This window comes from Aquarana catesbeiana, linkage group LG08, assembly GCF_042186555.1.
Source record: "Aquarana catesbeiana isolate 2022-GZ linkage group LG08, ASM4218655v1, whole genome shotgun sequence".
NCBI classification, from domain to species: Eukaryota; Metazoa; Chordata; class Amphibia; order Anura; family Ranidae; genus Aquarana; species Aquarana catesbeiana.
Window position 1 is genome coordinate 158,157,463 of NC_133331.1, and position 14,976 is coordinate 158,172,438.

The following is a 14,976-nucleotide window of genomic DNA, read 5'->3' on the forward strand; positions in this document are numbered from 1 at the left end:
TGCCAACATGTGACCTGTACCTTGTTAAAATTATGTAAAATACTCTTGCTCCTCTAGCTCCTCCTAAAAAGGCATTTAACCTTCCCACCTCTAATACATATGATTTCCTTGGGCTAGTTTTTGCTTCTAAAGGGAACTCCCACTCCATTCTCCAATCTCCAAAGGCTGTGAGCAGCCTTCATCGATCCAAACCACATCCTTTTTCAGAGCATACAACAGGGCCAGCCAGGAAAGGGGTGAGAAGAGCGATCGCCCAACCCCCTCCCGAACCATACAAGGCCACATGCACTCAACATAGCTGGCTGCCTTTGGGGCATGTTGGGCTCAGCCCAATACCAACCACAAAGCACCTTGTACCCACTAGTTTAAAGGGGCTTTCCACATTCTGTAAAGCCCCCCTGTCTGCAGCCCCCCACAACCCCAACCTAGGGTTGTGTAGAAGAAGCCCTTGTCCCCCTGAATAATGGGAATAGGTGGTTGACTTTTGGGGTGCCCGAGCCCTTCCTGCCCCTAAGCACCCACCCCCCTTTCATGGGCTGGCTTGCTAGGGGTTTGTTAGTGCGTGGGAGAGGCACAATCTTTTTAGATTTTGGGTGGGTATTTTTCATGTGGGGGTTCTCATTTTAAGCCTTTACAGCCCCAAATAGCCTTGTATGTATGGGGGGGGCAGGCTATTTTTAGTTTTGTGTTAAAATCTTGCAGCTGCAATGTAGATTTTATGTTTTCTCTAAAGCCGTACATCTTTGAAGCAGCATTTTGGATACATGCTACAGATGCACCACTTTACAGGCAGAGTAACCCCCCCCCTCCCCTCCCCTCCCCTCCAAGTTACTAGCTTTAGGGCTAGTTCACTTCATAGAAACACAGTCCAGATGCATGTGCGTTTTTGATGCTATCCAGTGCATTTGATACGTTTTTGGTGCGTTTTTGATGCAGTCCAGTACCTTTTTCAACATTCTTTTTTCTTAACCTTAATTAAGGACATGCTGGATGATGTGTTTAATTTTGTAGAGGGGGGTGGCTTATTTGGTGTTAGCTGCATTTGGGTTGGTCTGGGCATGCTCAGGGACTTTAGTTTTTTTTTTTTTTTTTTTTTTTTTTGTGTGTGCACAGCACTTGGATGTTTCTGGGCATGCTCAGAGAGTGTGTTTTTTGGGTTAGTAATTTAAGGACATCCTTAACAGGTGTACCCACTTTGAAGTTCTCTCTACATTGGGTGAACTTGCATTTTGTGTGTTGCATGGACTGTGCATGTGTTTTCAATTGCCTCATTAGCACACAAACCTATGTGCTGAAAAGAGGCAAGATTGTGTGTGTGGGGGGGGGGGCCGGCAAGAGAGTACATTTGGGTGTCCTTATTGAGTTTGTAACACATGTATTTTCTATTTGTATTTTGTTTGTCTTTGCAAAACAGATGTGTTTTCGAGCAAGTTTTTCTTTTTACTTTGGTTTATTGTATTCTTTGGGTGGGTGATATTTTCCCTTGAAATATATTTGATGTCAATGTGTGTCGTTTGTAGGTTGTTCACTTTGATTTAATTGTCTGTGCTGCATTATTTTGCAAAAACGTTCTCAAGATGTTGACTAATGTTTAAATCCTTAATAGCTATCCATTTGTGGGCGCACTCCTTTTAACCATATTCTAGTGTCTCAAGTTAACATACATGTGTTTTTTTTATTTCCTTGCTCTTTTCCAAGTCCTGTTTTGTTGACCAATAAAATTTGTAGCAAATTTTTATGTTTTGTTTTTTTTGTTACTTTTCATGCGACACATTTCCCAGCTGCAGCTTAACTAGGCTGATTGGCATGGCAAATCCCAAAAATGTGTGCTTTTGTCTAAGTTACTTTACTGGTACCTTCATGGTAGCATATGCATGGCTTGTGCGTATGCTGCCATGGATAGGCACCAGGAAAGAAATTACAGAGGTAAGTATTCAATTTTCCATTTTAGGGCAGTGGTCCTCAGCCTCAGTTCTCAAGTACCTCCCGACAGGACATGTTTTGGGAATTTTATCTTGGCTAAACTAGCTGTCCAAAATACCAAGCCATTGACTGATTTAAAGCACCTGGGCAAGATGAAGGAAAACCTGCAATCATGGCCTGTTGGGGGTACTTGAGGACAGGGTTGAGAAGCACTGATTTAGAGCACTGAGCTAAAATCTAGCACAAGACAATCTTATTCTAATTGTGGGCATGTGAGGGAAACCAAGTGAGTGTTAGAACCCCTGCTTGTCTTTCTTAGGTTGGGCTTTGTGTCCCTTTTCTTAAAATTGGCTTCACTTCCTGTCACATAGCCAAACAGGAAGTGAGAGTAAAACCCTACCAATGCCTTTCCTTGGGGACACACAGGTCAATCTAACTAGTGTCCCCATTAGGCAAATTGCACTCTAGCACTTTGTTGTGTACACCCCAAATTCTTAGGTATTTTGGGGTTTATTAAAGGCAAATCCACTCTGCAATACAAGTGTAGTCGCTGAAAATCTGAGGGGAAGCACTGGTGATTTTATCATTCAATCATGTAGAAGCAAAGATGCTGTTTTTTATTTTCCTTGCATGTCCCCCTCGGATCTCCACCAACTGCACTTGTAGTGCAAAGTGGATTTACCTTTAGTAAATCAACCCCAAAGACTTTCCCTGTTTTTTGTTATCTTGGGTTTACATTGAGGGGGAGTTTACATGCCACAGATTGTACATGAAAACCCCTTTCACTCTGAGTCGTTTTGCAGGCGCTAAAAATAGTGCTTGCAAAGCGCCCTGAAACAGCCACTACTGTGTCTCCAGTGTGAAAGCCCTCGGGGCTTTCATATTAGAGTGAATGGAGCCGCTCTTTCAGGGCGCTTTGCAGGCCATTGCAATGATATCCATTGTACTTTGCTAAAAATATATATAATGTTTGAGGGTTCTAATTAATTTTCAAGCCAAAAAATACAGATTTTAACTTGTAAATAGAAATAGGCTTGGTCCTTAAGGCCCGGTTCACACTTGTGCGATGCCAGACATCGCATGTAATTTGCAGCGCACTGCCGTTCACATTACATGCAATGTCTGTGCGGTGCGATATCAGCCATACAGATAGAAAACAAAACGTGTAGCGCTAAAGGGAGAAAAAAGAAAAAATATGGCACCTACACACTGGTAAGGTATGGAGCCGGTGCCCTACAAACAGCTTAACTAAAACACAATAGAATATCTCGCATTATAAAATATGAATCCATATACAATAAAGAGTCCAAGGGTGAGAAATTAAAAAGAATATTGCTTGTGAGTGATATGTGAACCACCTTCACCAGCGTAGGGCACTATAGTCTCTGAATAAATGCTAAACAGCAGATTATTAAAGTTCCAGATTGGATGATGTATGGATGAATCAGCTCTAAAACATCACACCACAGTGTCTTCACAAACGTGCAAATCACTCAAACGGTAAAGTTGGAGGCTTACCGGAGGGTTTGAACCCAAAACAGTATATACTGTGAGGGTCAAACCAACTTTTATTGCACAATGGCAATGGTGGGAAGACCTTGACAGCGTGAAGGGATCACAAGGGGTTCATAAAGATGTGTCTTCTCCAAACGTAACAGAGGATCTCTCCGTATATGGCTCATAAAGAATATAAAAAAGGCCACATAGTGTGATACCGTAAAAACCGTAGTTTATTTAAAAGGAAATACACTTACATGATAAGGATGATAAAAAGTGCTTGTACATAAAAGAAGGCGGCAGTGGAGTCCTCCCGACGCGTTTCGTCTGAGTAGACTTCGTCCTGGAGTACCCTCCACTGCAGCCTGACTCCTTAATATAGGAACTGTAATCGTCTTAAAGTATGGCTGATATCGCACCGCATTTAGTGCAAACACTCACAGGACCCTTTTTTCTGTTCAGACCAGAATCGGATCGCATGTGTGTTCACACATATGCGATCTGATTCATGTCCGAACTGTCAGTTTGCAGTGCGATATGCAAGCTGGACTGGGGGATCGTTAACAATGTATTGACACTCCCCAGCGATTCGCATATGGCAGTGTGAACTGACATGCAAGTTGGTGCGATGCGGGAACCCGCAGTGGATTCGCAGTGTTCTCGCATCGCACCAGTGTGAACCGGGCCTTAGTGGCTAGACACATTACATATTTATGGTGAAAATCTGCATAAGGCCCGGTTCACACTGGTGCGATGCGAGAACACTGCAAATCCACTGCGGGTTCTCGCATCTCACCGACTCGCATGTCAGTTCACACTGCCATATGCGAATCCCTGGGGAGTGCCAATACATTGTTAACGACACCCCCAGTTCAGCTTGCATATCGCACTGCAAACTGACAGTTCGGACATGAATCGGATCGCATATGTGTGAACACACATGCGATCCGATTCTGGTCCGAACAGAAAAAAGGGTCCTGTGCGTGTTTGCACCGAATGCGGTGCGATATCAGCCATACTATCTGTATGGCTGATATTGCACCGCACAGACATCGCATGTAATGTGAACGGCAGTGCGCTGCGAATTACATGCGATGTCTGGCATCGCACAAGTGTGAACCAGGCCTTAATGTATGCTGTGTGTGTGTGTGTGTGGTTTTTATATAGATTTATTATAATATATTTACACACACACGATCACACAGATAATATACATAGGGAGGGGGGGGACTACCCATAGACACACACATGATCACTCAGATAATATGCTGGAAATACTCCCCTCTTTGTGAGCAATATATTTTTCACGCTTGTTCAAAAAAAGGGGTTACAACATTACTACTTTTTGGTTTCTTTAAGAACTAAAGTTCTGAGGGCCAATTCACGCCAGATGCAGTTCTGAGCGCTTTTTTTCTGCACTGGAACTGACTAGAAACTGCACGGTGTGAACTAGAGCCATTGGAATACATGGAAAACACTGCATGCATTTTTAGTGCTAGTTCACACCAGACGCAGTTGCGTGCACTTTTTTTTGCACTAAACATGCATGCACAGTGTTTTCCATGTATTCCAATGGCTCTAGTTCACACCATGCAGTCAGTTTCTGGTGCAGAAACTGACCGGAACTGACTGTATTGGTGCAGAAAAAATGGAACTGCATGGAACTGCATCTGGTGTGAACTGGCCCTGAGGCTGAATCGCACCTATGCAGTTTTAGTGCTTTTTGCAGATTTGCAGTACAGTCCATTTAACATTGTTTCCTATGGAACATGTTCTGTAGTGCAAATCTGCAAAATGCAAAAAGCACTTAAAATGCATAGGTATGATTCAGCCTCAGTGCAGAAAAAAATGCACAGAACTGCATCTGGTTTTGTGCTGACACATTCTGAATAGGAGTTACTAATCAGCTACCCCACCAGACACAAGCTGCTTTCTCTTTTTGGGTATTAACCCTTTACACATTGCACAGTGTATGGGGAAAGAATTGCTCAGATAGATGAGATGATTTATATGTCATCCAATCACATTGCACAGTGTATGGGGAAAGAATTGCTCAGATAGATGAGAAGATTTATATGTCATCCAATCACATTACACAGTGTATGGGGAAATGAATTGTCCAGAATGCATAATACACAGACATGTATTAAGAAGATGTTTTCATGGAAGTTTCAGGTCCACCAATGATTATAGATTATCACCATAAAATGCACACAATTACATTTTGACAATTATGACATTTCACATCCAAGTCCAGGGAATATCCGTACAGTTGTTGATAGGAGGAAGATCTCTAGAATAATTATTGAGTTGTTTCAAAAAGAAATTAATGAATTGAATAAAACTGGAAGCAATATTCTCCATGTGATAAGGAAAAGCTCATTAATATGATCAGCATTACAATGAGCAAGTGCCCGTCTGTTCTGTATTTAAGAATGTGTCTGCGCCCATGCGCTCAACGATTCCGCGCATCCGGCGCAAGTCACCAGCTGGTTTCTATTACTTTAAGTATACGCCATGTCGCAATAACTATTCCTGCTCACGCAAATGCGCCAACATGTTCGTAAATCAGCCCCATTGTGTCTTTGTTTAACTATAGACTACCCCTCATGAGAGATGTCTCTCAGTAAAAAGGGGTTTACATCAAAGACATTGGGGTTTATTTACTAAAACTGGAGAGTGAAAAATCAGGCTCAAAGCCCATTCACACAGGGGCAACACGACTTCCAGCGCAACTTTGGGAGGCAACTTGGACACGACTGTAAGTATGAATTTACGACTTGGGGCTACTTCAGCGCGACTTACAACACGACTTGAAGTCGCCTCCAGGACAAGGACTTAGGTCTGGTATGGTTGTTAAGGGGAACCCCCTATGCTGAAAAAATGGCATGGGGGTCCCCCAAAATCCATACCAAACCCTTATCCGAGCACGCAGTCCGGCCGGTCAGGAAAGGGGGTGGGGACGAGCGAGCGCCCCCCCTCATGAACCGTACCAGGCCGCATGCCCTCAACATGGGGGGGTGGGTGCTTTGGGTAAGGGGGGCGCCCTGCAGCCCCCCCACCCCAAAGCACCTTGTCCCCATGTTGATGAGGACAAAGGCCTTTTCCCGACAACCCTGGCCGTTGGTTGTCTGGGTCTGCGGGCGGGGGGATTATCGGAATCTGGGAGCCCCCTTTAATAAGGGGGCCCCCAGATCCAGGCCCCCCACCCTATGTGAATGAGTATGGGGTACATCGTACCACTACCCATTCACCTGGGGGAAAAAAAAGTGTCAATAAAAAAAAATACTACACAGGTTTTTAAAGTAATTTATTAGGCAGCTCCAGGGGTTTTCTTCCGACTTCAGGGGTCTCTTCTGACTTCTCCGCTCTCTCCGGCCTCTTCTCCGCTCTCTCTGGCCTCTTCTTCTGGTGTCCGGTTCGTCTCCTGATCTCCGGTTCTTCTGCTCTTTTCCCGCTCTTTTGCTAGTGGTGGGCCGGTCTTCTCCGTCATCTTCTGACGTGTACGCGGTGCGCAACGACTTATATAGGCATAGGGCGTGGTCACCGGGTGATGTCACACAGTGACCCCACCCCTTATGACGTCACAGTCCCATCATTCCCCGGGACTGTGACGTCATAAAGGGTGGGGTCACCGGGTGACATCACCCGGTGACCACGCCGCATACCTATATAAGTCGTTGCGCACCGCGTACACGGCATTACAGCGGGAGAGAGCGTTGTGTCAACATCGGAAGAAGAGAAGAGGGAAGAAGACGACGGAGAAAACGGGGCCACCGCTAGCAAAAGAGCGGCAAAAGAGCAGAAGATAGCGAAGGAGCCCGGCAGAAGAACTGGAGAGCGGGAGAAGAGGCCGGAGAGAGCAGAGAAGTCGGAAGAGACCCACGGAGCTGCCTAATAAATTACTTTAAAACCCTGTGTAGTTTGTTTTTTTATTGACACTTTTTTCCCCCCAGGTGAATGGGTAGGGGTACGATGTACCCCATACTCATTCACATAGGGTGGGGGGCCGGGATCGGGGGGCCCCCTTATTAAAGGGGGCTCCTGGATTCCAATAAGCCCCCCGCCCGCAGACCCCGACAACCAACGGCCAGGGTTGTCGGGAAGAGGCCCTTGTCCTCATCAACATGGGGACAAGGTGCTTTGGGGTGGGGGGGCCGCAGGGTGCCCCCCTTCCCCAAAGCACCCACCCCCATGTTGAGGGCATGCAGCCTGGTACGGTTCAGGAGGGGGGGGGCGCTCGCTCTTTCCCACCCCCTTTCCTGTCTGACCGGGCTGCGTGCTCAGATAAGGGTCTGGTATGGATTTTGGGGGGACCCCCACGCTGTTTTTTCAGCATAGGGGGTTTCCCTTAAAATCCATACCAGACCTAAGGGCCTGGTATGCTCTTGGAGGGGAACCCATGCCGGTTTTTTATTTAAAATTTGGCATGGAGTTTCCCCTCATAATTCATACCAAACACATGTCAGTGTTGCTTGTCGCTCATTGGGAAAGGAAAAATTACATTTTTCCTTTCCCGATGAGCGAGCCATCTCGGCGCTGGCATATCGCGGTCACTCTTCCTGGGTAAATTCTTTTCTTTTTCCTGTAAAGTTGCCTCGCTATGAACAGGGATCTGACTTGGAGGCGACTTCCATTGAAATCAATGGGTACAAGTCACCTAGAAGTCGTATTGAAGTAGTACAGGAACCTTTTCTGAAGTCGGAGCGACTGCAGTAGTGTGCATTAAGACGGATTCATTCACTTACATGGATTTTTTCATGTAGCGCAACTTGAGGTCGGATCCAAACTTGACCCTGTGTGAATGGAGTCTCACTTCTGCATAGAAACCAATCAGCTTCTAACCTCAGCTTGTTCAATTAAGCTTTGGCAATAAAACATAGAAGCTGATTCTAGAATTTTGCACTCTAAAGCTTTAGTAAATAAACCCCTAGCTAGCAAAAGAGCAGAAGATAGCGGAGAATTTGATTACTTTAATTTCAGTATCTAGAATTGTTCAATAAATATGCTGTTGTCCTAAGTGCACATTTAATTTTTCAGGTGTGCAGCCACCTGAGTATTCATCACTTCCATGTTCACCAATTAGCCCTGGCAGTTCAAGGAACACCCATACCTCTACAGAGCCTGGTGTGTGTGAGCATAGCCTGTGCCATGTGGAAGTTGAAATCGAGAAAACCTCTTCATCTGATCAAATCCCCGAAGTCTGTGAGACAGGCATTATACGCAGAACTATCAAATACTCTGAAACAGATCTGGACGCTGTGCCACTAAGGTGTTATCGGGAAACCAACATTGATGATATACTGGCAGAAAATGAAGGACTAGATTCGGCCATTGGCAGCCAAAAAGACAGTGAGAGCAACAGGAGCATCACAGATACCAGTGCAGAGAAACAAGAACAGCAAGAAGAGGATGCCATTCCTGAAATTCCTGGGTTTCCTAGAGATGTAGTTCAAGACAATGCTGATGAGGATGAAGATGAAGTGTTTGAACCAACAAAGATTGGAGCAATGAAGAGGTAAGAAATGCTCAGAGCTTCTAATACATTGGTAATTGAGTTCATATTATTCATAATATAATATATATTCCCATTTATTTTGATGGCTGATTTGTACTAACAAAATCTAATTTCTAAACTCTATATGGAAAGATGATTTCCTATATTTTTAGGTTGGAGAATTAAATGCTCTGTTTTTGAACAGAAATCGACCAGATGACTCTGATGCCACAGTATGGTAACAGGGAAAGGCTTTTCCATGCAATTTCTTTATTAGCAACAACGTCTTCTCTCCTGATGCTGTTTCTACTGCTATGCGTGCTCCCTCTTTATACACTATAATTCTGCTGATAGAATCATTTAAACATGATAAATGAACTTCAAAAGTTGGTGCTGCAGTTTTCAATTCTATGTAAGGGGAGCCTATAGTGATTTCCAAGGTAAGGGTGTATTTTACCACCAACTACTGTATTGACCATTAATATAAGAGTACCACTCCACTGACAAGTTATCAAGGGACACCACAAATTTCACCACACATGTTTTGTTCTTTTTAATTCATTATTGTTACTGAAAATACATGTGTTGTATATGACAGGGGGATGTTAAAAATAGCAGACCTACAGTAGGTGTCTAGTACTCTAGGTAGATTCATCAAAAACATTAGTTCTTTTATTACATAGTGACATATAGGAGGTTATTTACTAAAGGCAAATCCTCTTTGCACTACAAGTGCAAAGTGCACTTGAAATTGCACTGAAAGTGCACTTGGAAGTGCAGTGCCTGTAGATTCGAGGGGGACATGCAAGGAAAATAAAAAAACAGCATTTTAGCTTGCACGTGATTAGATAATAAAATCAGCAGAACTTCCCCTCATTTCAGATCTACTTCTCAGATTTACTGCGACTGCACTTCCAAGTGCAATTTCAAGTGCACTTTGCACTTGTAGTGCAAAGTGGATTTACCTTTTGTAAATTACTCCCATAGTCTATAACAATTTGTAACAGGTAGCAAAGGTTCCTTCTTGTAAAAAGGTTGAGAAAGATTGGATTAGATCATGATCTCATCTGTGAACTATCAAATGTGCTAAACGCTGGGGGTCAATTTATAAAGAAATTGCTGTCTGAATGTCTGAGCATTCTCACAGCCATCATGATTAATCCCTGTATTGTGTCTAATATATTTATTTCCTATAATCATTAACACCATCTAGCGGCATAATGCTGTACTTTTCTGATTGAGGTATTTCAGGAAAATAGCACATTAAGGCCATTACATGGAGTTGAGTTTTTCTTTATAACTAGACCTCTAAGCCTTACTCAGTGCTCACATATGTGATTAAATGTGCTAATCAGCTACCTTCCAAATATTGCCAATCAAAGGGGAGTCGCATAACAAGTTAATATGTACATACAGTATATCCATGCATTTTGAGATGCAAGTAGTATATACACATATTTTTAATATATGCATTTTGTTTTGCTTCTGGCTTGCATTCTCTGCCACTAAAAAACAATGAGCATGCTTTTACTGAAGGCTGCATTTTCCTATACCACAACCCACATAAATGCACAGATGGAAAATGTACCATAGAGTACATGGTTAAGGTTGTTTACTTGCTGTTCCTGTGCGGTTTGGAAAATTGCAACAATGGAAATGGGCCTCAGGAGCTAGGAAATGCTAAGTTACATTAGATTAAAAAAAGAAGTCTGCGTAGAAAGTTGATTACACAATAACAAATGGTTAGTGTAGGCAATTTGAAAAAGGTGGGTTTTGAGACTGTTTAAATGTCTGACAGGTTATTCTGTATTATGCAGTGTAAGTTCCCTCATACTTTTTGAGGGGGTGGAAGGTACTAAGAATGTATATGTAATGTGATAGGACTTCACACCTCAGCTCTAGCCCAAGTGGGGCTCCGCAAAGGTATCCAGCCTGCTTTAGTTGTTAATTCACATGACTGCTATTGGCTGCACTGGCCGTTGGGGGGGGGGTACTGGGGGAGGTACTAGACGTTCTTACTGCCCATTCAGCGCCTAGCTATTGTGACACATAAACTACACAGGTCTCTTGATGGGATCTTGATCTACAGAGATAGTTGGGGGGGAGGGAGGGATTTTTTTTGTTTAGTTAATGTGCAGTACAGTCCTACGTGACCTGGAACCGGCCTCCAGGCTTGTGTATTGAGAGTTTTTGCTCTTGACATTTTTCTTTTGTCTATTGTGATTTTTTTTTTTAATGTTTTTTGGTACAATGTTGTAACTACCTTGTTAAAACAGAAGTTAAAAAAAATGTCTTACAGGTGATAGCCTGTCTTGCATTGGCCATATACAGAGTGAATTTTGGCAAGTTTCTGATGATTTGGTGAAAATCTGCTACATGGGTGATCCTGATGGCATCTTCCTGAACTACAGTCATACTCAGATTGAAAAAATTGGAAAATTGTCCGTTCGATGGTGACTGCATTCAATGAGATGTTTTGGGTACTAATTTTAAAATCGACACTAAAAAGTCAATGTCCTTTCAAAGAAATCTTCATAGACTTTGGATCCAAAAAAGTATCTGCTATAAGAACCATCTCTTTAGTCTTGAGTCTTTAATGGCACTCCTGATGAAAGGAATCTCAAAGGAAATAAAAAGAGGAAACTGTTAATTGTAGTATACTCTACTCCACATGTGCAACACCTAAAATCATGTATTGTGCTCACATTTAATTGAATTGTATGCACTCCTTTGTTTAGACCAGGGGTCCCAAACTCAAATTGCCTGAGGGCCACATGACAAGTTTTCATATCCCATGGGGGCCGCATGCAAACTTACAAACTTCAAAAACAATAAACTATATACAGTTGTAGTTACTGCTTGCTACCAGTCACTGCTTACTGCCAGATGCTTGGCAGTGTTTGCTCTGTGTTAGATGAGCCAAGTTTGCTTTAAGTGAGTTAGCAGTTGAGACCCTAACAGCAGACACATTATTAAACCCAGTACTGATGTCAGCAAAACGCATTATTAAACCCATCACTGATGTCAGCAAAACGCATTATTAAACCCAGCATTGGTCTTAGCAAAACGCATTATTAAACCAAGCACTGATGTCAGCAAAACGCATTATTAGCCCCAGCATTGCCCCCCCACACTCCATAAATACCCCCCCCACACTGCACAAATACCCCCCACACTTCATAAATACCCCCCCCCCCACACAGATTTCTACCCCAGTCACCCCACTAAGGACTTACCTCAGTGGTGATGGCTCACTCACCTCTCCTCAAGTCAGCTCCTGGCTTCAACAAATGGCACCCAGAGAAGGACACAATCTCCCAACCTGAGGTAGCAGAAGGACCCTGGATCCGGGGCTCTGATCGATCACCAGTGCCTAGGTGGGCGGGGTGATGGGAAGATCCTTCCTCCGCTCTGTTCTCTCTCTGGGCTGCAGCAGCGTTCAACATAGAGGACACAGAGACAAAGCTCCTCGGCGCTTCCCCCTCTGCGATGCAAAACAGTCCAGGATCGGCCCTGCCTGCGGGCCATTTATAACCAGTCCGAGAGCCGCAAATGTCCCGCGGGCTGGTACTTTGAGACCACTGGTTTAGACCATCACCTTCCAAACAATAATGCATGCCTTCCATCCACTTCAATTAACTGTTCTTGCTCAATTGCCGTGTATCACCCTTCTTGGGAAAACTCCTCACCTCGCACCTCCAAATGGATCCATAGTGCAGCAATTCTTATAAAATTATACCAATTATTACAATGCCAGTTCACTTACAAACAGACAGAATTAAAAGGCCTTTCCACCTCACTAAAAATGTCCACCGCGGCACTTCTGGGGTGCGTAATGACATAATTTCCAACATGTTTTGTTTAATGGACTTCTTCCTAAATTAAAACAAACCCAAATGTGCTCATGAAAATCACCACCAACAGACGAAGCTATAGATTGGTTCTCCAAATCAGAGACTGGCTTGCATTATTGTTTGGAGGGTGAGGGTGTATAACATGGATGCTTAACCTGTTGCCCTCCAGCTGTTGCTGAACTACATGCCTTTGGAAGTCATGCTTGTAAATGTCAGCCTTGCAATGCCTCTTGGGACTTGTATAGTTCTGCATCAGCTGGAGGGCCACTGGTTGAGCACCCGTGGTGTATAAAAAGGAACACATACAGTTTAAATGTGAGCACAATACAATACATGATTTTAAGTGTTGCACATGTGGAGTAGAGCATACTACACTAGACAGTTTCCTCTTTTTTTTTTTTTCGTTTGAGATTCCTTTCGTCAGGAGGAGTTCCATCAAATGCTAAAGAATAAAAAGATAGTTCTTATAGCATATGTACTTTATTGGATCCAAAGTCTATGAAGATTTTTTTGAAAGGACATTTAAAGGGATAGTGCTGATTTTAAAATTGATGTTTTCTGCTGGGGTGGCAGAGGTTTTCAGCTGCTGCAATCATTTGGAGAACCCTACCCAGAGTGCGCTTATATTTATATTTTATAGTGACAGACTGTGGGATTTTTGTCGAGTAGGATCTTCTCTGTTTAGCGTGGATGGAGGAATCTGACATTTTTTTTTATCATTCAGCCTGCAGGCTAAATAAAACAAAATCTATGTGCATGTCTAGCTTAATACAATAAGAAAGAGAATTAAAGACAACTAGGGAGATGTGCACAGGATGAGATTATGAGCAGGTAGGACATTAGCAGGGAAGTTGAATAGATTGGTTTGATAGGTGAGACCAGATATATGCTGTGAAATTATTGTTTTGTTGCTCAGTAATTATTAAGCTGTACAAGGTTGTGAAAAAAGGGTGAATGTACAACATAAATAAAGGTATTAAACAATGTTTTGGTTGTTGCTGGTATGCGAACATCGGTGTGTCTGACAAGCTTCCTAATCAGTTTAGTTAAAGGAAATGTGGAAGAGTAGTATTAATAAAGTTCTGTGCGAGAGAGCGTGAGATAAGATACAGTATAGTGGGGAGAGATGGGGACAAGGGGGGAGACAATGGTGGGGAGTAGGATCAAGCTGGGGGGGGGGGGGGGGATCAGTTATTGAGATGATTTTTAAGCTGAACTCTAGAAACATAATCTTTCTTTTAAATATATTTGTTTACAGACACACATTATTTAAATCTATTTGTGTGCACCAAATGTCTTTCAAACCCAGATATTACCTTGTAAGTCATCACTGTGCAGCAGTGACTGATCTTTATTACCGGAAACTGCTGCACAGAGGCAAAGTGTAAAATTGGTTTCATGCTGGATTACTGCACAGATCTGGAAACAATACTTAAAGGGCTTCAAGTAAAAATACACAAGCATTTTGTCTTGAGACAATAAGGCTTCATGCACACCGGGGCTCTTCTAAATAATTTTCACCCGGCATGAGAAAAGCAGCTCCAAAAAACGCTCCCAAGCCACGTTTTTTGCAGGTGTGTTTAGGCGTGTTTAGGTGTGTCAAGATCTTGGGGTTTTTTTTCATTTCATTGGTCAGATTATTAATTTATTTTGGCCATTAACGCACGTGTAGACACATTTACACGTGCGTTTAGTCACGTTCGGCATTTTTTATGCTCAAAAGCTCCTCCCCTGAGCGCGCAAATGATGTTTTTTTTTTTTTCTACCTCTAAACTCCTGTAAAATGCCTATAGTGTGCATGGACATATAGGTTAACATGGAGGGGAGTTTACAGGCAGAGGAAAAAAATCTAAAATGCCTGTAGAAGCAGCTTCTATGAGCTGCTGTGTGCATGAGCCCTAAAGCTCCATTTACACCTGAGCCATCTGATTCGCGGGCGGAATCTGCGTGAGTAAGCCCACAATTGGCAAATCAGGGACGCTTGTGCAATGCCATTACTTCTTAATGGCACCCCACGATTTTGCCGCAATTGTCACGTGATAAATTGTGCAGCAATCATGGCAACACACGATGCTGTCGCTCAAAAGAAGCTTCTGCTCTTTTTTGAGCGACAAGTGTTGTGATTTGCCACGGTTGCAGCGCGATTCATCACATGACAATAGCATCAAAATCCCGCCGTGATCGAGGGTGCCATTAAGAAGTAAG

General features: G+C 43.2%; 1 protein-coding gene across 4 annotated transcripts in view; it reads left to right on the forward strand.

Moving 5' to 3' along the window:
- PSD (pleckstrin and Sec7 domain containing) overlaps positions 1-14,976 on the forward strand; it is a 765,102-nt gene that overhangs the window by 306,011 nt on the left and 444,115 nt on the right. For all 4 annotated transcript variants that reach the window (XM_073596605.1, XM_073596606.1, XM_073596608.1 and 1 more), the window contains one exon: positions 8,461-8,938. In XM_073596605.1, the coding sequence (XP_073452706.1) occupies positions 8,461-8,938 (478 nt within the window). The remainder of the gene's footprint in view (positions 1-8,460; positions 8,939-14,976) is intronic.